This window comes from Nuphar pumila, chromosome 10 (assembly GCF_984573655.1).
Source record: "Nuphar pumila chromosome 10, dmNupPumi1.hap1.1, whole genome shotgun sequence".
Taxonomy (NCBI): Eukaryota; Viridiplantae; Streptophyta; class Magnoliopsida; order Nymphaeales; family Nymphaeaceae; genus Nuphar; species Nuphar pumila.
This window is the reverse complement of record NC_143258.1, coordinates 37,056,778-37,078,138: the sequence shown is the minus strand read 5'-3', so window position 1 is coordinate 37,078,138 and position 21,361 is coordinate 37,056,778. Positions and strand designations below refer to the sequence as shown.

The window sequence follows — 21,361 nt, the reverse complement described above, 5'->3', positions numbered from 1 at the left end:
TCCCAATTTGGATCCGGGCTGGTTATAAGAGTAGATCCGTCTAAAACTATTTACTGCTTTATTTATTTTATTATGATTATATATATATATATATTAAAATATATATGGGTATATGGATCCGGAAGGTGGATCCCAGACCCATCTACGCACTATCTTAATTAGTTATCACATGAATAATTCAATTAATTTAAATTATTTCACTTATATATATATATATATACATATAAGTTTATACGAGATAAGTATACGTAAAGATCCCTTTATGGGTCCTGGATCCGAAATTTGGATCCCAGGCCCAAATTTAGAAAAATAACCATTATTTTCAAATAAATTTAAACAGCTAATTGTCAAAAATCGAGGTTATTACATCACAGCTAGTTCAGTAATACTCTGGTCTGCCCTTTTTTTTGCAGGCATCACTAAGAGAAATTTATCAACAGCAGCAAAATGATACCTTCAATATCAATGCAAGAATAATAACTCTCTATCGATTTTTTTTTGAAGGATCTGAACTTTGATTCAGATTCAGATCTGGGAAAGGATATTGAAACACCAAATCTAAATGGATTGACGATTGCAAAAGAGAGACAGATCTAAATCTTGATTCAGATTCAGATCTGGATGATTTGCAAAAGAGGGGCAGATCTGAACCTTGATTCAGATTCAGATTTGGGAAAGGGTATCAAAATCTAAATGAGTTGATGATTTGCAAAGGAGAGACAGATCTGAATCTTGATTTAGATTCAGATTTGGAAAGAATAAATCAGATTGAAAACACCCAAAACAAAATATGAATCAGAGGGGCAGATCTGAATCAAAATAGTGTTTTGGGAAAAGAGAAAAATCTTAATCTCTTGACCAAGATTCAGATCTGAAACAATGAAGAAAAAGGCCTTAGATTAGAAGAGAAAATGATATTTAGGGTTTTTTCAGATCTGAAACGAAAAGGAGAGGAATAATGAAAGTATAAGAAGAGAAAACGATATTTAGGGTTTTTTCAGATCTGAAACGAAAAGGAGAGGAATAATGAAAGGGAAGAAGCAAGAAAAGAAAGGAGGAATAAGCCAAGATCTTTCTGAACTTACCAGGATAAGAAGATAAAAACCCAACCGCGCTCTGATACCATGTAAATCATGGATACATCACCCAAAATCGAGAGAAGGAAGAAGAGAGGTAGGAGAAAATAGGGCTGCAGCACAAAACTCCACTCAAATCCCATTGTGGGTAGTGGGTTCCTTTAAGTATTGACATCTTTACAATAATACCCCTGAGGCTAATATACAAGGCTTCTTACATAAGAGGGGCAACGCTGGAATGTAACGACCCCAACCCGTACCCGTGAAAAAGTGGCAATTTTTTTTTAAAGTGCGGAAACATTCCCAGAAACCCGAGGCCTTTACAGTTACAACACAATTGTTTTTATTCTTAGAGATAAGAAGGGTTCTAGCCGTTTTTATAATATGTTTATGTTTACGTTCGGCTAACCCATTTTTTTGAGGTGTTCTAGGACCAGATTTTTTATGATAAATGTCAATTTGTTTCAAATAATTTTGAAAATCATTTTATAAATATTCCCACCCAAGTCAGACCTAAGTGTGCAAACATTACTTTGAAAATGATTTTTGACTATCATATGAAATTCCTTAAAAAAGGAAAAAAAGCATTCGAATTGAAATTTAGAAGGTAGATCTATACATATCTAGTGAAATCATCAATAAATGTAACATAATATGAGTGCCTTTTTTATATGACCGGAGAGGGCCCCGAAACATCCGAATGCACTAATTCAAAAGGTCTTTTAGCGACAAGTTCTATTAAGAAATAGAATGGATTTCATTTTGCCAAACACACAATCTTTACAAATAATATCTGTTTCATTACAAAAAAAAATCCTAAAAGAAAAAAATACATCTTAGAGTAGCTTGGATGTCCAAGTCTCTTATGCCAAGTTTCAACATCTTTATCTTAGACATAATTAAAAAAAACTTTCATGAGAAGAATTAATGAATCTATGAATTAGAGATCTCTCCTCCTATGGCCTTGATCAATCTGCTTCCTGGATCAGAGATCCTACATCGAGCAACCTTTTGATGAGAAGGAGATTTCACATCCATGATTCAAAATTTGGAAAACGAAAAAAAGATTTAAAATTAATTTAGGAACAACCCTTACTTTTAGAACACAAAAATTTTGAGAATTTTTTAAAGTCCCAATGTTTTTTATTTTCAAAGAGGTTTCATCCGCTTGAAAAATATAAGACAATTTTGAGTTAGTACATATGTCAGATAGGGAACTCTCATGAAGCGTCATATGAAAAAAAACTCCTGAATCAAGAATTCAAGAACACATACCTGGAGGAGAGCTATAGCGGCACCCAAAATTGTTGAAGCCTTTAAGATTTGTTGAAGTGACATAGTAAGTTGACTAATATAATCCTTTGAGGTTTTCTCCCTTGTTTGCTTATTCTCCCTTCTTGGATGTGGATTCTTCTACGGAAGCCACCTTGCCTTTAAGTTTGGGGCATACCGGTTTGATGTGAATCTGCTCATTACAATAATTACAAATAACTCTCTTTGAGCCTCCATTGTAGTATTGTTTGCCAAAGTGGGGAGGCTTATAAGTTTTAACATAGTTGTTGAGTCGATATATGGCCAAAATATCATCTCCTACTCTTGTCATCCCAAGTTGAGTTTTTTCTTGGCATATTTGAGCAAGAACCTCTTATATGGGCCAAGGAGTGGTCCTATGGAGAATAGAGGACCTAACTTACTCATATTTGAGGTGGTGACCATGCAAAAATTCAAAACAATGTTCAGTTTTTATTTGCTCGCGCCTTAGTTCAACAACTTCGGGAGCCACCCACTTTGGCTCAAGAGTGCTAACTTATCTTATAGTGGGGATAAGACACTAAAGAAATCTCTTACGCTCATATCTCCTTGTTTTGTAATTCTAATTTTGTCTTGTAAGATCCCTTTGGGTGTACATGTCTTTTGTGAATTGTCATGCTTTATTTGCCTTTCTAAATTTGGCAATATTGGCACAAATCTTAAGATCAACATTGTTCATGAACCAAGCAAGAATCTTGGCATGATTGCTCTCTCAATTTTCTACTTTCATTTGATAATTATAAATGACTTTGGTTCTTTCTTCTCCTTCAAGGGACTTTTGAACACCTCCTTCAAGCTTGGTTTGCATAAGTTGAAGTTCAAGATTATGTCCATTGCATATCTCCATAGCTTTTTGCCTTTGAGATGGTTTCCCCATTGCGGAGGACCACTTCCTGTAGTTGCTCCCATTGAGCTTGAATGAGAGCTCAATTTTAGAGTCTTGGTTCATGGAGAAGGAGAAGAGAGAGAAGAGAAAAAAGAAGAATATATGGAAGATCTAAAACACTTGATCAAGGACACATCCTTCACAGTCACCTCGAGCTCTTGGTCCCTTGATCAATAACACGTTACACGGTTTCTTCGCTCTAATACCATGTAATGAAATGAGCAGAAAGCAAAAATACAATGTGTACATGCACAAATACAAGTCCACTTAATGGACAATACAAAAGGCACTAAGACACTACACAAGCACAAAGTGCAAATAAGAGCTTCAACAAGCTAGAAGAGAACACAAAACATAAAAAATATGCATCTTATTGAATTGAAATAGCTTGAGACAAGCTTGAAAATACAAGGGGATTCATCCCCTATTTATATACAAAGAGTACCCACAAGGGCCATTGGAAGTGCTCCCAACGGCTAGAAATATAGCCGTTGGGAACACTCCCAATGACTCTTTGGAGATGGGCATTACACAGCCTGCAATGCCCTTGACAAAAAGAAGAAAATAAAAAAAGGTCAAAAAATCTAAAGTGCCCTTAATGAACACAACTAATTACAAGAGGATAAAAACACCAAAAATACCCCTAATGGGTATTTCCTATTACAACATTTACAAATAGTGTAACATATATATATATCCATTTTAACATTTTAAGTACCTTCTACCATTTATGTAAGCAGGACGACGAGAACAGCACAGTGAGTTTGAATGCCAGGAATCTTTAATATGTTTATTGAATCTGGCATGAGGTGCATCCCAAATTCATGGCTTTTATGAACATGGGATCTTGGGTCTTTGAATTTGAGGTTCAAAAGTAATCCCAGATTCATGAATCTCTGGCGGTCAGGCCAGAGATACATGAATCTCATATGCATCTCTCTCTCTCTCTCTCATCAAACATTGGATTTCAATTCCAGTTATGAACAATAGGATTTGAGATCCTGGAGATCCTAGGGTCTGTGATCTGAGGTAATGAAATGGGCCCTAACTGTTGCACTAATTCTGCTTTGGGAGGAAAGAAGAAAGGACAAACTGCAATGGTACTAGATCCCATAGGGAAAAATAAGTATAAAATTTCTTGAATACAATTTTCGGGCAAATGACCTTTGCAAAAACTACATTGAAGGATTTTGGTTGCATCTGATCTTGTAATATGGTAGATAGATTAGTGAATTCTAGACTTTTCTTTTCCCATTAGACAAGAAATGCAGTCATGAAGAACAATTATTATTAGCTTTGAAGGAAAAGTTTCTTATGTGTCTCCACAAATTTTCTGAACACCTTTTATAGAACTTTTAGAAATGCTTCTTTCAGATAACTTGTAAATCCATTATATTTCTGTCAGTTGTTGAATTAAGGCTTAATGCTAACCTGTAAAGGTATCAAGTTGTTGATTCACGATCATATCTGACAGACAGTCCAACGCCAGTCAAACCTGCACTTTGCATAAGAGATGCAGTCATGAGATGAGACCTTGATTGAGTTGTCCCTATCAGACATTGGTCTTTTGTATTGATGTCAACATCATCCGCAATATGTGGAGCTTTTATGGTTCATGATCAAAGCATTTGATCAGTTGGTGTAATTAAGTCTATAATATTGTATTCATTACATTGAGTAGGATTTTTCCACTTAATATAAGAGGAAAATTGATGGTTTTTATATACAAAATATGCTACTAGTGGAGTTGAGCATGATTTGCTGCATGTGGTTCTTATTCATCATGATCATAGTGCTGTGGATATTTCATGTTTGAAATATTCATTCCAACCTTTTTAGATCTTTCTTCCCTAGCTATTCACTGTACATTACGTCAGTGTGTATCTGTTTGCTTATTATAAAGTACCTATGACTATCAATGGAACTAATCTCAAGCAAACCTGAGTAATAAGGGAAAAGGACCTCCAACCTCTCTCTTCTTTCGGTAGGTTCTATAAGATTCCCTGTGAGGTTCAGCCTTCACTGCAGAAAATAAAGAAAAGAGAGAGAGAGGAGGGAGATGCACAATGGCTGGGGCGGCGCACATTAACTCGACCTCCAAGCCCTAAGCTATAAATAAGAAAATATACAATGGCTGCGATTACAGAAATATTACAAGAATGCCATTAATGAAACAACATTGAGCATGTGTTAGAATATTTAACGTGTGTATGGATCTGGATCCAGATCCATACGCATACTATATTTTAACACCCTCCCTCAAGTTGTACGTGGTTTTGGAGCATGTACAACTTGCTTTTCAATAGCCAAAATTGACGTCCTGTTAACCCCTTGGTAAATAAGTCTGCCACTTGATCTTCTGTTCGAACATGACGTAGTTCGATCTCCTTCATCTCGACTTTCTGTCGTATAAAATGTTGATCAATCTCAATGTGATTCGTTCTGCTATGCTGAATAGGATTACATGCAATGTTTATTGCGCTTTGATTATCACATAGAAGAAATGATCGAATAATTGTCTCCCCAAGATCATTCAATAAGTGTCTAATCCATGTAGCTTCTGTCGTGCCTGCAGTCATCGACCTGTATTCAGCCTCTATACTCGACCGTGCCACTGCCTTTTGTTTTTTGCTGCTCTAGGACACTAAATCGTGTCCAATCTATACACAATATCCAGAGACAGATTGTCTCTCATCTGGATCCCCTGCCCAATCTGCGTTTGTATAAGTGATGAGTTCATGCCCTCTATGCAGGTTATCGTTCTTGCGATAAACAAGTTCATCTCCTATAGTTCCTTTTAAATCGCGTAGAATGCGCTTCACAACTTCCATATAACCTTCCGTTGGAGCATGCATAAACTGGGATACCTGATTGACAACATAAACTATATCAGGTCTGGTAAAGGTCAAGTACTGCAGCATCCCCACTAGGCTTCTATATGTTGTTGGGTTGACATAAAGATGGCCATCTTCAGAGCTCAGCCTTTGATGTAATACACTCGGAGTGCTGACTGGTTTGCAATTCGTCATCCCGGCTCTTTCCAGAAGATCAAGAGTGTATTTTTGTTGCATGAGTGTCAATGTGTCTTGTTGCCTGTCAACTTCCACACCAAGGAAGTACCTCAACTCCCCTAAATCTTTCATCTTGAAAGTTTTCATTAAAAACTGTTTCACGTCTTGCACATGATTATCTGAGCTCCCAGTGATCACAATGTCATCAACATATATAAGAAGTATAACGATGTCTGTCTTTTGGTAAATAAAGAGTGAGTGGTTTAGAGAGCATCTTCTAAAACCATAGCTTTGAACTTGCATAGAGAAACTTTCAAACCAAGAACGGGACGCCTGTTTCAACCCATACAGAGATTTCCTTAGTTTGCACACCCAGGCAGTAGGATCCTTCTCGGCATAACTAGGAGGTTGCTCCATATACACTTCTTCCTTTAAAGTTTCATGCAAGAATGCATTTTTAACATCCATCTGGCTGAGCCTCCATCCTCGGTCGACTGCTAGGGATATGATGACACGAATTGTACCCATTTTGACTACCGGACTAAACGTTTCATCATAATCTTCACCATATTGTTGTGTGAATCCCCGAGCAACAAGTCGCGCTTTATATCTGTCAATACTTCCTTCAGGCTTATACTTTGTTTTATAAACCCATTTTGAGCCAACTACATTCTTTCCTTCTGGCCGAGGTACTATCTCCCAAGTCTGGCACTCATGAAGTGCTTCCATTTCTTCATTCATAGCTTCAGTCCAATGACGAGATTGAAGAGCTTGATTAAAACAAGTGGGTTCATCCTGTTTTGTGAGCTGAGACATAAACAACTGAAAATCAAGAGAAAAGGTCTCATAACTCACCCATCGTTGAATAGAATGCCTAATGCGTGATGGCCTTTGAGCCGGATCATTAGCGATGTTGTCCACATTCCTCTGCTTTATATTTTCGTCCCGTCTAGTGTATATCTGTCTAGAGAAGCGTTCTACTGGGAGTGGTTCTACTGGAGATGGTTCAACATGCATCGGTGAGTCATCCAACCCCCTACTCAAGCTGATGGAAGGACAATTCGCCTGACATGTTTCTTCTATGTTAGCAAAAAGATTTGCGCTCATCCATGGATCATATACCTCTACTTCTTGAGATGACAACTCTTCAGAGTCATTGACCTGAAAATTTTGTTCATCAAAAACAACATTCCTGGAGGTCCTAATACGTTTTGTAGTAGGGTCATAGCATCGATAGCCTTTGTATTCATCTACATACCCAACGAATCTGCACTTAACGGCCTTGTCCTGAAACTTATTTTGCAGAGATGAATCAATATGTACATAACATACACAACCAAAAACACACAGCTCATCATAAGAGGGATGTTGCCCAAATAAAATATAATATGGAGAGTTTCGATCCAGAAGTGTCATAGGAAGACGATTTATGACATGAACAGATGTGTGAAAAACTTCTGTCCAGAGACTAACGGGCACATTGCTATCATGTAACATGCTCATCGCACTCTCGACAATATGCCTGTGTTTCCTTTCCGCAATCCCATTTTGTTGAGGGGTATGAGGGCAAGAAACTTGTCGACTTATTCCTTTATCCCGAAGAAAGGCAATAAACTCGTTTGATGAATACTCTCCCCCACCATCACATTGTAAATGCACAATATCACAGGAAAATTTTGTTTTGACCATCGAATGGAATTCCCGAAATATTTGAAAAACTTCATGCTTATGTTTCAAGAAATATATCCAAGTATAATGGGAATAAGAATCAATAAAGATAACATAGTAACGACTACCGAAAAGAGAAGGAATAGGTGTGGGTCTCCAAACATCGGAACAAATAATCTCAAATGGCTTTGAAGCCCTTTTATTAATAATATGAAACGGAAGAACATGGCTTTTGCAGAGTTTGCATGAGGAACATTTATTATTATCTAAAAAAGAACATAAACTAGACTCTGGAAGAAGACCATCATATACAAGACTTTCAATGAAGCGCCGACTACAATGGCCCAAACGACTGTGCCAAATATCTGGCTTATTACAATGAGATGAATTAAAAACTTCTAATGAAGGAAAAAACAAAGGCTCTGAAGGCGAAGACACTGAAGAATGCTTGGACGACTTCAACTGGAGGACTGAGGCTGAAGGCGAAGACATTGAGGGAATCTCCTTGAAGACGTACATGTTTCCTTGTCGTTCCCCCTTAACGAACGTCTCCTTCGTTCGCAGATCCTTAATATAAACAGAAGTGAGAGTAAATTGACGGAAGAATTCATATCGTCAACAAGTTTAGCTACAGAAACAATGTTCTTTTTAATATTAGGAGCAAGGAAAACATTGGACAAGTGAAGTGAGGACTCTGACATAGGGATATTTGCACTACCAGTATGGCTAATGGAGTGATAAGTTCCATCTCCCGTAACTATACTACCTTTTTTAGAATAAGGCAATAAGTGAGATAACTTACCGGCATTACCCGTAACATGAGTGACAGCATCTGAATCAACATACCACTCGCCTTGTTCATTTTTTCTGTTCGTCATATGTGACAACGCTGATAACAAAAGTTGTTGCACATTTGTAGATGGCGCTTTCGTGTCCACAGTAGTAGCTTACTTATTTTCAATTTTGTTTATTTTTCCTCTATTTTGTAGATTAAACCAACAATTAACTTTCACATGTCCTCTTTTGTTACATAAGAAACAAGTGGGCACTCTCCTCTGATTCCCTGTATTAAAAACACCAGAAATATTAAGTGTAGGTAAGATACCACGTCCCCCCTGCCCAAAACGTCCGCGACCTCTGCCTCATTGATGCCCTTCATTCTCTCGTCAAAAACCGACAGAAGTGTCCATGGCCAAAACTGAATGAGAACAAGTTGATTCATTTCCTTCTGCTCTTTGTTTCATAATCATCTCATGCTGGAGAAGTTTCGCTTGAAGATCGTCAAAAGTAGGCAAGTGAGGAAGGCATGACAAAGCTGTGGTAAACATGTCAAAATCAGGGCCCAATCCATTGAGGAGTTGTTGAACTTTATCTTTATCTGAAATACCCCTTCCAATAACCGTCAACTGGTCAGTAATACTCTTCAGGCGGCCGATGTATTCCATGACTGGCATGGAGCCTTTCTTCAAACTTTGAAACTCATTTTTTAAGTACATAACTCGAGCTTCTGATATCTGAGAGTATGTCTGAGACAACTTACTCCACAAATCCGCCGCAGTGCAATCATCTGAAAGAGTAACCAACACTTCTTGAGAGAGTGTTGACGTAATATAAGCAACCAAGGACTGATTCCACTTCCTCCAGGCTGTATACTCTGGATTCTTATAGGAAATAGTAATTGTGTCACCCTTCTCATTGTTGGTTTCCTGCAGAATAAACCGTGGTGGTATAGGAACCAAACCATCCAGATGTTCATCGAGATCCTGACTTCGTATAAAAGGAAGTATTTGTCTCTTCCAGGTCAAAAAATTAGAGTAAGTTTTTCTGTAACGAGCTGACTCAAGAAATTTGCAGAGGGACCGGAGGGCAGGGTGGATGATGAAGAGTAATCCATATCAATGGGACAAGGAATAAACGAACAAGACGAATGAAAAGAAATAAAAAGAAAGTTGGAGATCACTTAATCAATCAATAGAACTTCAATAAGGGATGCACCCGTGCTACCAATAGACATAAACTGTTATGCCTTTTTTTTTTTTTTGCAAATTCAGAATCGAGATTATAGACTGTTATAACTTGCCTATAGGCGTCGCACAGAAAACACTAAACAATAATAAAAAGGAAACTTTTGTAATCAAAGAGGAAATAAATCAGGAAATACTTAAAAACTGCAGTAGATTTGTTTGCAATCAAAGAGGGAAAACACGAATTAAAGGGATTGCAATCAAAGAGACTGCAATCAAAGAGGAGAAAACTGCAGTCATTGATGTCGAAGAAGGACGTTAATGGTGAAAAGGAAAACTGCAGACGTTAATGAGGAAGAAGAGAGACAGAAAAATAAGTACTGTGAAGAAGAAGAATGAACTAGAATCAGAAAAATAAACGAGTAGCAGAAGTTACCAGGAAAGAAGAAGGATAGACGAAGAGATGTATCAAAAATTGTTCCTTCAGAGAACTTCAGATCTCACTGAACACACTTCTGGTAGGGTTCCGCAACCTCAGCTCTGATACCATATAAGATTCCGTGTGAGGTTCAGCCTTCACTGCAGAAAATAAAGAAAAGAGAGAGAGAGGAGGGAGATGCACAATGGCTGGGGCGGCGCACATTAACTCGACCTCCAAGCCCTAAGCTATAAATAAGAAAATATACAATGGCTGCGATTACAGAAATATTACAGGAATGTCATTAATGAAACAGCATTGAGCATGTGTTAGAATATTTAACGTGCGTGTGGATCTGGATCCAGATCCATACGCATACTATATTTTAACAGGTTCTGCCTCAGCCTGACTCAGAAATGCCTCAAACCTAGGTTTTCATGACAGAAATGATGGATTCTTACTCGGAGCTCTAATTTCATAATCCATAGGGCCCTTTTTCTCATCCTCCTTCTTTCCCTTGGTATGGTACCTTCATGGCACCTTTGCTTTCAAAGCCTTCTTTGGAGCTGTCAAAATGTGCTTCTGCATTGTGTCCATCACCTAGACGAATCTGACTCCTCAAAAAGAGAGAGCAGTGGTCCCCTATTTGACAAAGTTTGGTTTTTCTCATAGCCAGGGATTCTCCCTTCTGTTTTTTTCGATAGACAAACTGAGGGATTACCCCTGTGGGATTTCAACCTTGGACCCCTCAGTTAGTGTGACCAAACCATCCAGCAATTCTCACAAGTTCTTCTAAAAGACTGCTTTGAGAATGTAAGTCTGCCTTTTTTCATGTTTCTTCAACTGCATATGCTTGCAAGTGAGTGCTTGAATTTTGTCACTTTCATGAACATAAGTTCTTTGTGCATCTAAAAGCAAGAATTGGTTATGTGTAATTAAGTGAGCTCATTGCTTTTGGAGCTTTGTTCCTTTTGTTTGCTTTTTTTCCTGCTTCCCCCGTCTTTGTCCTGTTTGCAGCCATATTTAAAATGCCACTGCTGCAGTTCCTTTTTGAACAAATTACTATTCTGTTAGTTTGGATATAAATCAATGTTTCTGTTCGTTTAACCACTTCAAATTGATGTTGTTTTGAATGTCTTGCAGCAACAACCAAACTGAGTGAGAGGGATGGCTTTCAGCTGCCCCAGACAGTAGCTCTCGGAGTTCCATTGCTCTAGATCAAAGACAGTCGTCATATCTATACATTCAGTCATAAAAAGTGACGACGATAGCTGAGTGGTATTCTTATCCACATGCTGCCAAACAAAGGCAGAAGTGGGAAACATGTGTGTTTACTTGCACCAATAGAAACGTATACTTCATACATTTATATGTAAAGCATGGATACAAGGGACGACAATAGTGAAGCATAAGGTGGCAGAGGGCTGTTCAGCATCACCTCGCACCAAATTTAAAGTCTTCTTTTCTCTATTTTTGTTTTTTTCTCTCAGAGATGTAAATCTTGTTGGTCCTGGGTCCATCAGATCAGTGTTTGCATTGTCAGCATGTTTTGCAAGGCCCCAGTGCCGATCTGTGATGTTTACATTTATAAATAGGTTAAATGTGCATTTGCAAAACTTTCCATTTCCATATGTTTTTCATATTTCTGCTCTCATCTGAGTTTCTCTATCTAGTGTTGATTGAACATGTTTTGAGGCTACACAATAAAATCAGGGGTGACGAGGTGTGCTATGGAGGGGTTGAGTTGAGACAAAAACTATCTTTCTAAGACTTGCTAATTCAGACCCAGCCTTTAGATCATAGTTGCAGAGAAACTCTGTTTCCCTATGTATCCTATTTCAGGCGTACCAGTACAAGGTACTGGTATGAAACTAGTTTCAAAAACATTGAAACTAGCTTCAGAAATGCCAAGAAACTTGTTTCTAAGTGCATATGAAATTCATCTCTAAGAATATAAGAAACCAATATCTTGTACAAGTGAAACCAGTACCAAAGTTGGTTTCATCCATTGGTAATGACAATCATTGTACCCCTCTCAAATAAGGTAAGGCATTGGATAATAGGACCTCCGCAGCCTCTTCTACACCATTGTTGTATACGTAGATCTAGCTTACTTCCACTGAAAATCATCAGCAAGCTTTTCTCACTTTGATTGAGACTGCCATTGGAGGGCTTTTTCCCAATTTAAAGCTGTTTTTTGTACCTTTTATATCATTCATGATGGAGATTTGAGAAGATGTGCAAAATAGCATGCACATATTTGCATATACTACTAACAAATTCTTGCAAGAGGCAACCTTTACGTCATTGACCAAATTAGATGGAGATCATTCTACGTTTTTTCTTTATATGGCATTTTGCTTTTACATGTAGCTCGACACATTGGCCCATTTCTATAGCTATACATGGTGAAATTATGTGATATTTTGATTTTTAGTGATTTTGCTTTCCTTAGCAATTCTTTTATCACAATGTATATGATATCATTATTTTTTTACGAAAAATGACTGTACTGTGTGGCAAAAATGACGTATTTCTTAAAATGCTCCATAATTTACCAAATCCATCGAATGGACAATATCGCAAGTTCTTAATTTTTTCTTGTCACTTTTACCCCTCGCAAGTGCGAATTTCTGATTTTTGCACGTCATGATGCTAAAACAATACACCCACGAAACTTCTCAACAAAATCGCATCTGAGTTTGCAAAATTCTAAAAAAAGATTGTGAAATTTTAACACATGATGAGTTTCGCACAAAAACAAGTGAAAACCATAAAATTTGCGAAAGTTTGATAATTGCAAAATTGTTGACGAGTATCACATGGAGTATTGCGAAATTGCTTTTCTTGCAAAATTTGCGGATGACGACTTTGCAAAAATCCCTTATTGATTTTTCTATTAGTTTTCTCGATTTTTGTTTTTGGGGTTTTTGTCTCATATAAATGCGCATATAGTTATTTATTTTTGTATGTTACTTGTCAATATTCGGTAGTTTTTTCAATCTTTATCTTTGTTTGATTGGAGCTAGGGTTAATTGTGCACAAGCATTAAATAGGGGTTGGTTGTGCAGTGTATTGTCATTTATTATAGGTTGTTGGTTTTCAGAGTTGTTAACTGAGTGATAGGTTATGTGATTGTTGTAGGCAGTTATGATAGGTGATGAAATGATATTTGTAAATTATTGTAGCACTGAGCAACCCCTTTAGAGATCTATAATGGTCTCTAAAAACAGCAACTATAAAGAATTTGTAACATTAATGTCTCATAAAATTGGATATATGAAAGAATTAATGGTCATCCAGTATAAGTGCACTCCAAAATTAGATTGTGAAAATATATGTATACATCTCTTGGATGACGATGATATTCAATTAATGTTATATAGGAACAACATTTACTTAGTTTCTAGTAAAGCTACACGAATTGACAATGTTTGCAAAGTTAAACAAATTGGAGGATGCATAGTTAAACATCAAGTGAGAATTTGAAGTAATGTACAAGAATGGAATAATAAAAAACTTATAGATAATATGCATCTATCTCAACCATTATCTATTAAGCTCACTCCTCTGGTGAACATCTCATTATTTCCAACAATTAATGATGAGAGGATCACTGCAAACAATGTGAAACCACTTAGACAAACCAGTGTTGTCGATCTTCATTGTAGGATATAGTATGACACCCAACCTTCTAATGTAGATGAAAAAACTAGGTAAAGGTCGAAGCTCTTTCTAATTTATGCTTGAACTGGAGGGGTTAATCTTGAAAGTTAGGTATGCAAGAATGTTGCATTTTTTAAAGCAAAGAGAACTATAAGATACGACGAGTTTTGATTTACTTTGTGCAGTCGATCAGTCATTTTACCCTAGCAATGATGACAGACACACTGCAGAATCAAATGATAGCAATGATTCTGAGTATACCATGTCGGCTGAGTCGGACTTAGAAACGAAAGGAGAGGATCAAAATAGTAATGATTTGGAACGAGTACTAATGGGTGAGGACGATGCGCTAATGACATTTGGGAAGTCAAACCCATGGTTCTCAATGGACAGATTCTCATTTAATGAAGAGCAAGATGATTCTCATTGATCCACTCATGGCTTTGCAGCGTGTTAGCATGCATTTACAGGTCTTCAAGAAGGGCACCAACCTTCCACTGGGCTCGATGGGTTTCCCCAATGTCCTTATAGTTGCTTGGTTCCCTCTTCCAATTTAGCGCTTTGAGGCATATGGACCCTTCAAGAGTCGGGGCTCACACCAAAAGTTGGTGATCTCTTCTGCATAGATGGTTGCAAAGAGATGGTCTGCAATGTCATAACCACACTCTGACGCCATGAATCATCACTGGTATGGATCTGAATCGATCCGAAGTGGCGAGCATGCAATCTTGAGCCTATTGAATTTTGATGATGGGGACTAGGCCTAAGCTCAGTCATGATTGGGCAAAACTGAAGACCTTGGTCCAATTCTTCCCTAGACAAGTCAAGCCATCGGTTGCTTGGCAATCCACTACTCAGTCTGATTATAGACCTTTATTCAATTATCTATATATGCTAGATTATAGACCTTTATTTATAGGTTTTTTATTGTGAATTTTGATTTGATTATACAATTGAAGTGATTTTTATTGTGTTAGAATACTAACATTGTCTACTTGAATTATTCTTTTAATTTAAAATTATAAAATCATCATTTTGGTCATTAGAATTGTATATAACTAGAGTAGAAAGTGTGATTCTTAAAAAGAAATATTCCTTTTAACAATTTTTAGTTCACTATCTGAAAAATAAATAAAATTGGTGGCATGTGTTGTGAATGCTCCATTTTAATCACCAAAATGAATCGATTTTTTTGTTATATTCAATTATTAATGTGTGATATGTGAATCATTTCATGCAAATTCTTGTTAATGTGTGATGTGTTTCGGTGAGTCTAGACTCAGGTTTTATGGCTTAGGTGGGCTGGGTTAGGTTTGGGTTAAGTCAAGAATCAGATTTGGGTAACAACGTTTGGGTATGGGTCTGATAAGGTTCAAAGAAAATTTGGTTTATCCTAAAATACAACATAATAAATGCTGGAAAAATTGGGTGGCTAAGGACACATCTGGAAAACTTGGGTTAAAATTTAAGGTTCAGCCTTCTCAATTTCCATGCAGTGATCCCGGGAACCACGCCATTCAACCATTTACTTTTGATGATACAGCAAGGGCCCATGCCCTTCTTAGTTTTTGTACAAGTTCAATTTGATGCCTATATTTAATTTTTGAATCTTATTTTATTCGGTTGTGTTGGATTTTTATTGTGAGTGGAGTTAGATCAGTCCCAACGTTGATCTATATCAAACCTAGAGGATTTGATTTGGTACACGTCCCCCAAGCCACTTTTTCATCTTCTGGAGACACAGGGTGGTCCCAACATCTTAGTAGTCATGTGGTTGAATTTTTTTCAGCCTGCACCAAGTTCAGATTTGTATTCTGGTGCAACCAAGATTCAGATGCTTTTGGGAGGGTCTGACCAACCCAGGCGTGTGATAGTTGTCCTGGGATGTGTTTGCTCTGTGTGTAGGAGCCCCACGCCTACCTGGTCATGTGCACATTCAGCATGACCAGTATTGTTTACTATACTTTCTCTTGCGTGTTTCATCTATCGTGTTCTCCCAGGATCGGTCCCAACGTTATTTTGAACCTATACATTGAGTGCCCAAGCCCTTCTTGAATCTGTAACTCTAGAAACTTGTGACATGATGAGGGCTCAGGAGATGATAGAACTACGTATGGAGTTCCAAACTCGGTCTGATTGAGTGGATGCCCAAATCGTCCACTTGACCCAGACTCTGGGTGGCATTGAGGATCGTATGGAGGCACTCAATAAGAAACTAGATGAGTGCTTCTAGTAGCTCCTCACAATTATGGATTCTATCCAAAATTGGTTGAACGATCAAAAAGATTGTAACAGAGAATCAAGCTCAGGTGGCCAGTCTGCAGGTTCCACAAACGGATCCTATCAGGCCTGCCAACCCAATATGGAGTTTTTAAAGTTTTCTAGAGTGGACCTCATGAGCTGGTTGTTTTGGGCTTAGAAATATTTCTGGATCACAAAGACGCCTAAGGAGGATCAGGTGGTCTTCGCCTCGATTTACCTGGAGGAAGAGGCTATCTGTTGGTTCCACTTGTTAGAAATCAAACTAGGAATACCTTCTTGGGAGGCCTTTTCGAGAGCCTTGGTGATAAGGTTTGGATCGTCTGCCTACATCAACCATCACATTACGTTGTCCAAGATCCGCCAGCAGGGCAATGTCATCGACTACCAAGTAGAGTTTGATAGGTTGAGCAACCTCATTACATGTTGGTCCTAGGAATTGTTGATCGGGACATTTATTGTGGTTCTCAAGCCAGACCTGCAGATCGAGGTTCAAGTCGCGAGACTCATCTCCTTGATGTAGGGTTTTGAATTGGCATGTGTGGCCGAGGAGAAACTTTCTAAGATGAGCTTGCATTGAACACGCAATAGTAGAGGTTCATGCCTCAGGTGAACCCATCCCATAGCAAGATTATGTCTCATCCCACACAGGAGACTGTCCCTCATAGGCTTGTTGATCAAGCCTTGGATCACCCTCCACAACCAAGGCGTACATAGAAATCACATCCTAAGGTTCAGGTCAAGCGACTCTCACGTGAGCATATGGAGGAGCACTGCAAGAAGGATCTCTTGTATCACTGCGATGAGGCATGGATAAGGGACCACAAGTGTAAGGTCCTAAATATGTACTTATGTGATAGTGAGACAGAGGATGGTGAGACCAGTGATGTCGAGTTGTCTAATCCAAGTGATGATGTTTTGAAGAAGGTTCCAAAGATTTTGTACCATGCCCTAGTCGGTATGGATGTACCGCAGACCATGAGAGTTTTGGGTAGAATCAGCCAGTTGTCTATCTCTGTGTTGATCGACATCGATTTCATGCACAACTTTGTGTGTGCGCAAAGTGCGAAGAGGGCCAAGTTTGCAACTTCCCCTTAGCATCCCTTCGAGGTGGTGGTTAGGAACGGCAACAAACTCATATGAATCCCCCTTTGCCTTAGTGTTCGGCTGGAGATCTAGAGAACAATCCTAATCACTAACATGTTCGTACTATCAATCAAGAGTGGGATGCAATGGCTCAAATCCTTGGATTCTCTTCAATGGAACTTCAAGGGCATGATTATGGAGTTTGAATATGGAGGCCATCAGGTTTCGATATGAGCCCTTCCCCAGACACATGTTTCTCTGGCCGAGTCTAAATAGCTTGCCAAGGTAGTTCATGAGGGTGTGTCGCAGATATTTATGATGATGGCAGTGGAGGGGGTGCCCAAGATCCTAGTAGAGACGTAAATTGATTTAGAGGCATTGCTCAAGGAGTTTGACACATTGTTCGATGAGCCAAAGAACATTTCCTTCTCTTAGTCTCATGATCATGTGATCCTGATTGAGTCAAGGGTTAAGTTAGCTAATGTTTGGCCCTACAGATATGCACACACTCAGAAATTCAAGATTGATAGTGAAGAAAATGCTCTCTGACGGGATCATCAAAGGTAGCAAGAGTCTTTATTCTTTTGTGGTTTTGTTGGTGAAGAAGGATAGATTTTGGTGGTTCTCTATTGATTATCAAACTTTTAATCAGATTATGAGTAAGGACAAGTACCTGATCTCGGTGATTGATGAGTTGATGGGCGAGCTGAGCTGCATGGGGCATACTATTTTTTGAAGCTAGATCTCCAATTGGCTACCACTAGAATCGCATGGCCCCAAACAATGTCTAGAAGATCGTGTTTCGGACTCATGATGGTTATTACGAGATTTTGGTGATGCCTTTAGGTCTTACCAATGCTCCACCAACCTTCCAGAGTTTGATGAATGAAGTATTCTGACCCTACTTGCAGTTGTTCATACTGGTCTTCTTCGATGATATTCTGATCTATAGCCCTTCTTGGGAAGACCATATGCGCTACCTGAGGATTGCCCTTAAGACCCATGTTGAGCATCAGTTATATGCCAAGCAAGTCAAATGCAACTTTGGTCAATCTCGTGTCCATTGCTTGGGACATGCCATTTCAGGTCAGGGCATGGAGGTGGACCTCGAGAAGGTTGAGGCAATACAGAGTTGGCTGGTGTCATGGTTGCTCAAGGGACTATGGGGATTCCTTGGACTTACGGGGTACTATCGAAAGTTTGTACAAGGGTATGCTTAAATTGCTCATCCCCTGACTGCCATGCTAAATAAGGGTGCCTTCATATGGAACCCTGAGGTAGTCACAACCTTCAAGTCCCTGGAGGAAGTAATGACTCAGGCACCCATATTGGCCTTACTGGATTTTATGAAGACTATTTGTGGTGGAGATTGACACATTTGGGCTAGGTATAGGGTTGTTCTCACAAAACAGGAACACTAGCTCACATATTTCAGCAAGGTCATCACAGTTGGGAAGTGAGCCTGTCCATCGTGGCCATTGACAAATGGTGGTTGTATCTGATTGGTCCGCATTTTATACTAAGGATAGACCATAGGAGTCTCAAGTTCATGCTTGAACAGCGGGTGACCACTCAAACCCAGCATAAGTGGGTCTTGAAGCTCTTGGGGTACGACTTTAAGATCCAGTGTCGTAAGGGGGGCATTAATTAGGTGGCTGACACCCTCTAGTGATGGGGACACGAGAATGAGTTGACATGTCTCAGCATGACCGTGGTCACTTTCTCATTCTTAGACGACCTTCAGCGAGAGTACATGGTGCATGACTTCCTCTCTACCATCAGGGCCCAAATTCATAGAGGGTAGGCTCCCGGGCTTGAAATTCGGGAGAATTTGGTGATACACCATGGGTGGATAGTAGTTCCTCCCACATTTGATCTTACGACTCTTCTCATAGATCAGTACCACATGACTCCTACTGCAGGTCATGAGGAGGTCCAAAGGACCTATCAACATTTGAGTAGGGAGTTTGCATGGAGGGGAATGAAGTAGGTTCGGCAAATTATGAGGCAGTGTGATGTGTGCCAGTGGGTCAAGTACGAGGCTGCCTCCCCTGTCGGATTATTGCAGCCTCTTCTGGTGTTGGATCGCATTTGGGAGGATATATTGATGGACTTCTCTCCATGCAAGGAAAGTCAGTGGCCATGGTCGTTGTGGACCATATATCCAAGTATGAACACTTCTTGTTCATGTCTTACTCGCACATTACCACATACATCATAGAGTTGTTTGTGCATAGTGAGGTGTTTTTCCTGCACGGGATGCCTTGTACCATCGTTAGTGATAGGGACCCGGTGTTCATTAGTACCTTCTAGGTGGAGTTCTTTCGGTTGCAAGGGACCAAGTTGGCCAAGAGTACCGCCTATCATAACTAGACAGACGGCCAGACCGAAGTACTAAACCAGTGCTTGGAGGACTACCTTTGTGCCTTTGTAGGTAATAAACCCAAGGCATGGGTGAGGCTCATCCCCTGGGTCGAGTGGTCCTCTAACATGGTCTACCACTCTGCCATGCGGGCAACCCATTTCAGTCTGTGTATGGACGGACTCCTTTAACCATAGCCGACTACGTTGGTGGAGCTGCAGAGTTGGATGCAGTTGAGTCAGCCCACCGGCAAGGCACTGTATGATGAGTACAACAACAAAAGTTTGCACCCATTTTTATAGGTCATTTATTATCTTGGAGAAGATCAAAGTAGTGTCTTATCACTTGGACCTTCTAACAAGAGCCTAGGTTCACCATGTGTTCTATATCTCACACCTTAAGCCATATAAAGGAGAGCCACCCAATGAGTGTTTAGCTTTGCCCGATCTCGAAGATACATCACCTCAGACATTGAGGGTTCTAAGAAAAAGAAGGTGAAGGAAGGATGGTCACTTAGTCATTAAAGTGTTAGTTCAATGGACCGAAAGTGGGGTGGATGAAATAACCTGGGAAGAGGAAGACTAGATAGTGGCTTAGTATCCAGACTTTCCGCTTAAGTGGATTGTTACAAACACTTTCTTGCTCCAAGTTTGACCTAGAGGATCTACCCTAGCCTTAGATTCACCCAATCAGGATTCGATCTGGAGGAGCCACCTATCCTTAAGATTCATTCTAGGGGAACCCACCCAACATGGAATCCTATCCAGGCTAGGACTCTGGCGGGATGCCTCCCAAAATCCCATCTAGGGTGGGATTGTAATAGTACTTTTATTGTCTTGCCCCATGTAAATTCTATAAGTATATATACCTAGTTTACATAATTCTTAATGAAGTTCTAGAGTATTCTCTTAATTCTTCATTTGTATTCGTGTGAGTGTTTGCCTTCCGAGGAAATGTTTCTTCTCTCTTACCCATTCATCCTCAATCATTGTGGGTCAGTCGCCACCCTCCTAATGGACACCATTGCTTCCTCCCACGTCCTACCAAGCTGCCCAGAGAGACGCCTCACTCTATCCTTTACGATGCTCGTGTTGCAGTGTGTCCACCTGACTGGACATGTCCTTCCCTCTACACGTTGCCCGCCTGCTGCGTGTCACCCAACGTTCTCCATCTGCAGTGTGTCACTCAACATTGTTGCTTGCAGTGTGGTCGCCCTACCGAACATGCCTCCTTTTTTGTAGCTTACTGTTATAGCATACCAATTTGCTGCCAAGGTCCTGCTCTGCTCTTTCGCAATGTGTGTGCATTTTTCTGAATTGTGCCTCGTTCATCATACTGAATCCACAAGGTCATCCTCCTTGGGAGTTCAGACCCTAACATACTGTAACTCTTCAAGAATTTTGTCTTACAGTTCTACCTTATCACATAATCTTTAAGCATTCACGACAATACTTTAGATCATTAAACCTTAAGCCGACAACAATGTCTCTGTCATTTGAGTTTGATGTTAGCCACTGAAAAGAATTAGTTATTGAGTTTTCTGCTATGCAATTCATTAATCATTTTATATGCCTTTGTTTCAATGATTTTCAATTGTTTTTAATTGTATAATAATCCACTGAATGAGAACCTATTCAACCATGTCTTCTTAGTA

General features: G+C 39.2%; 1 protein-coding gene across 4 annotated transcripts in view; it reads left to right on the top strand.

Moving 5' to 3' along the window:
• LOC149826672 (agamous-like MADS-box protein AGL65) overlaps positions 1–11,950 on the top strand; it is a 58,286-nt gene extending 46,336 nt beyond the window's left edge. For all 4 annotated transcript variants that reach the window (XM_090018937.1, XM_090018938.1, XM_090018935.1 and 1 more), the window contains one exon: positions 11,478–11,950. In XM_090018937.1, coding sequence (XP_089875063.1) covers positions 11,478–11,496 — 19 coding nt within the window. In that variant the 3' untranslated portion in view covers positions 11,497–11,950. The remainder of the gene's footprint in view (positions 1–11,477) is intronic.
• Positions 11,951–21,361: the final 9,411 nt, after the last annotated feature.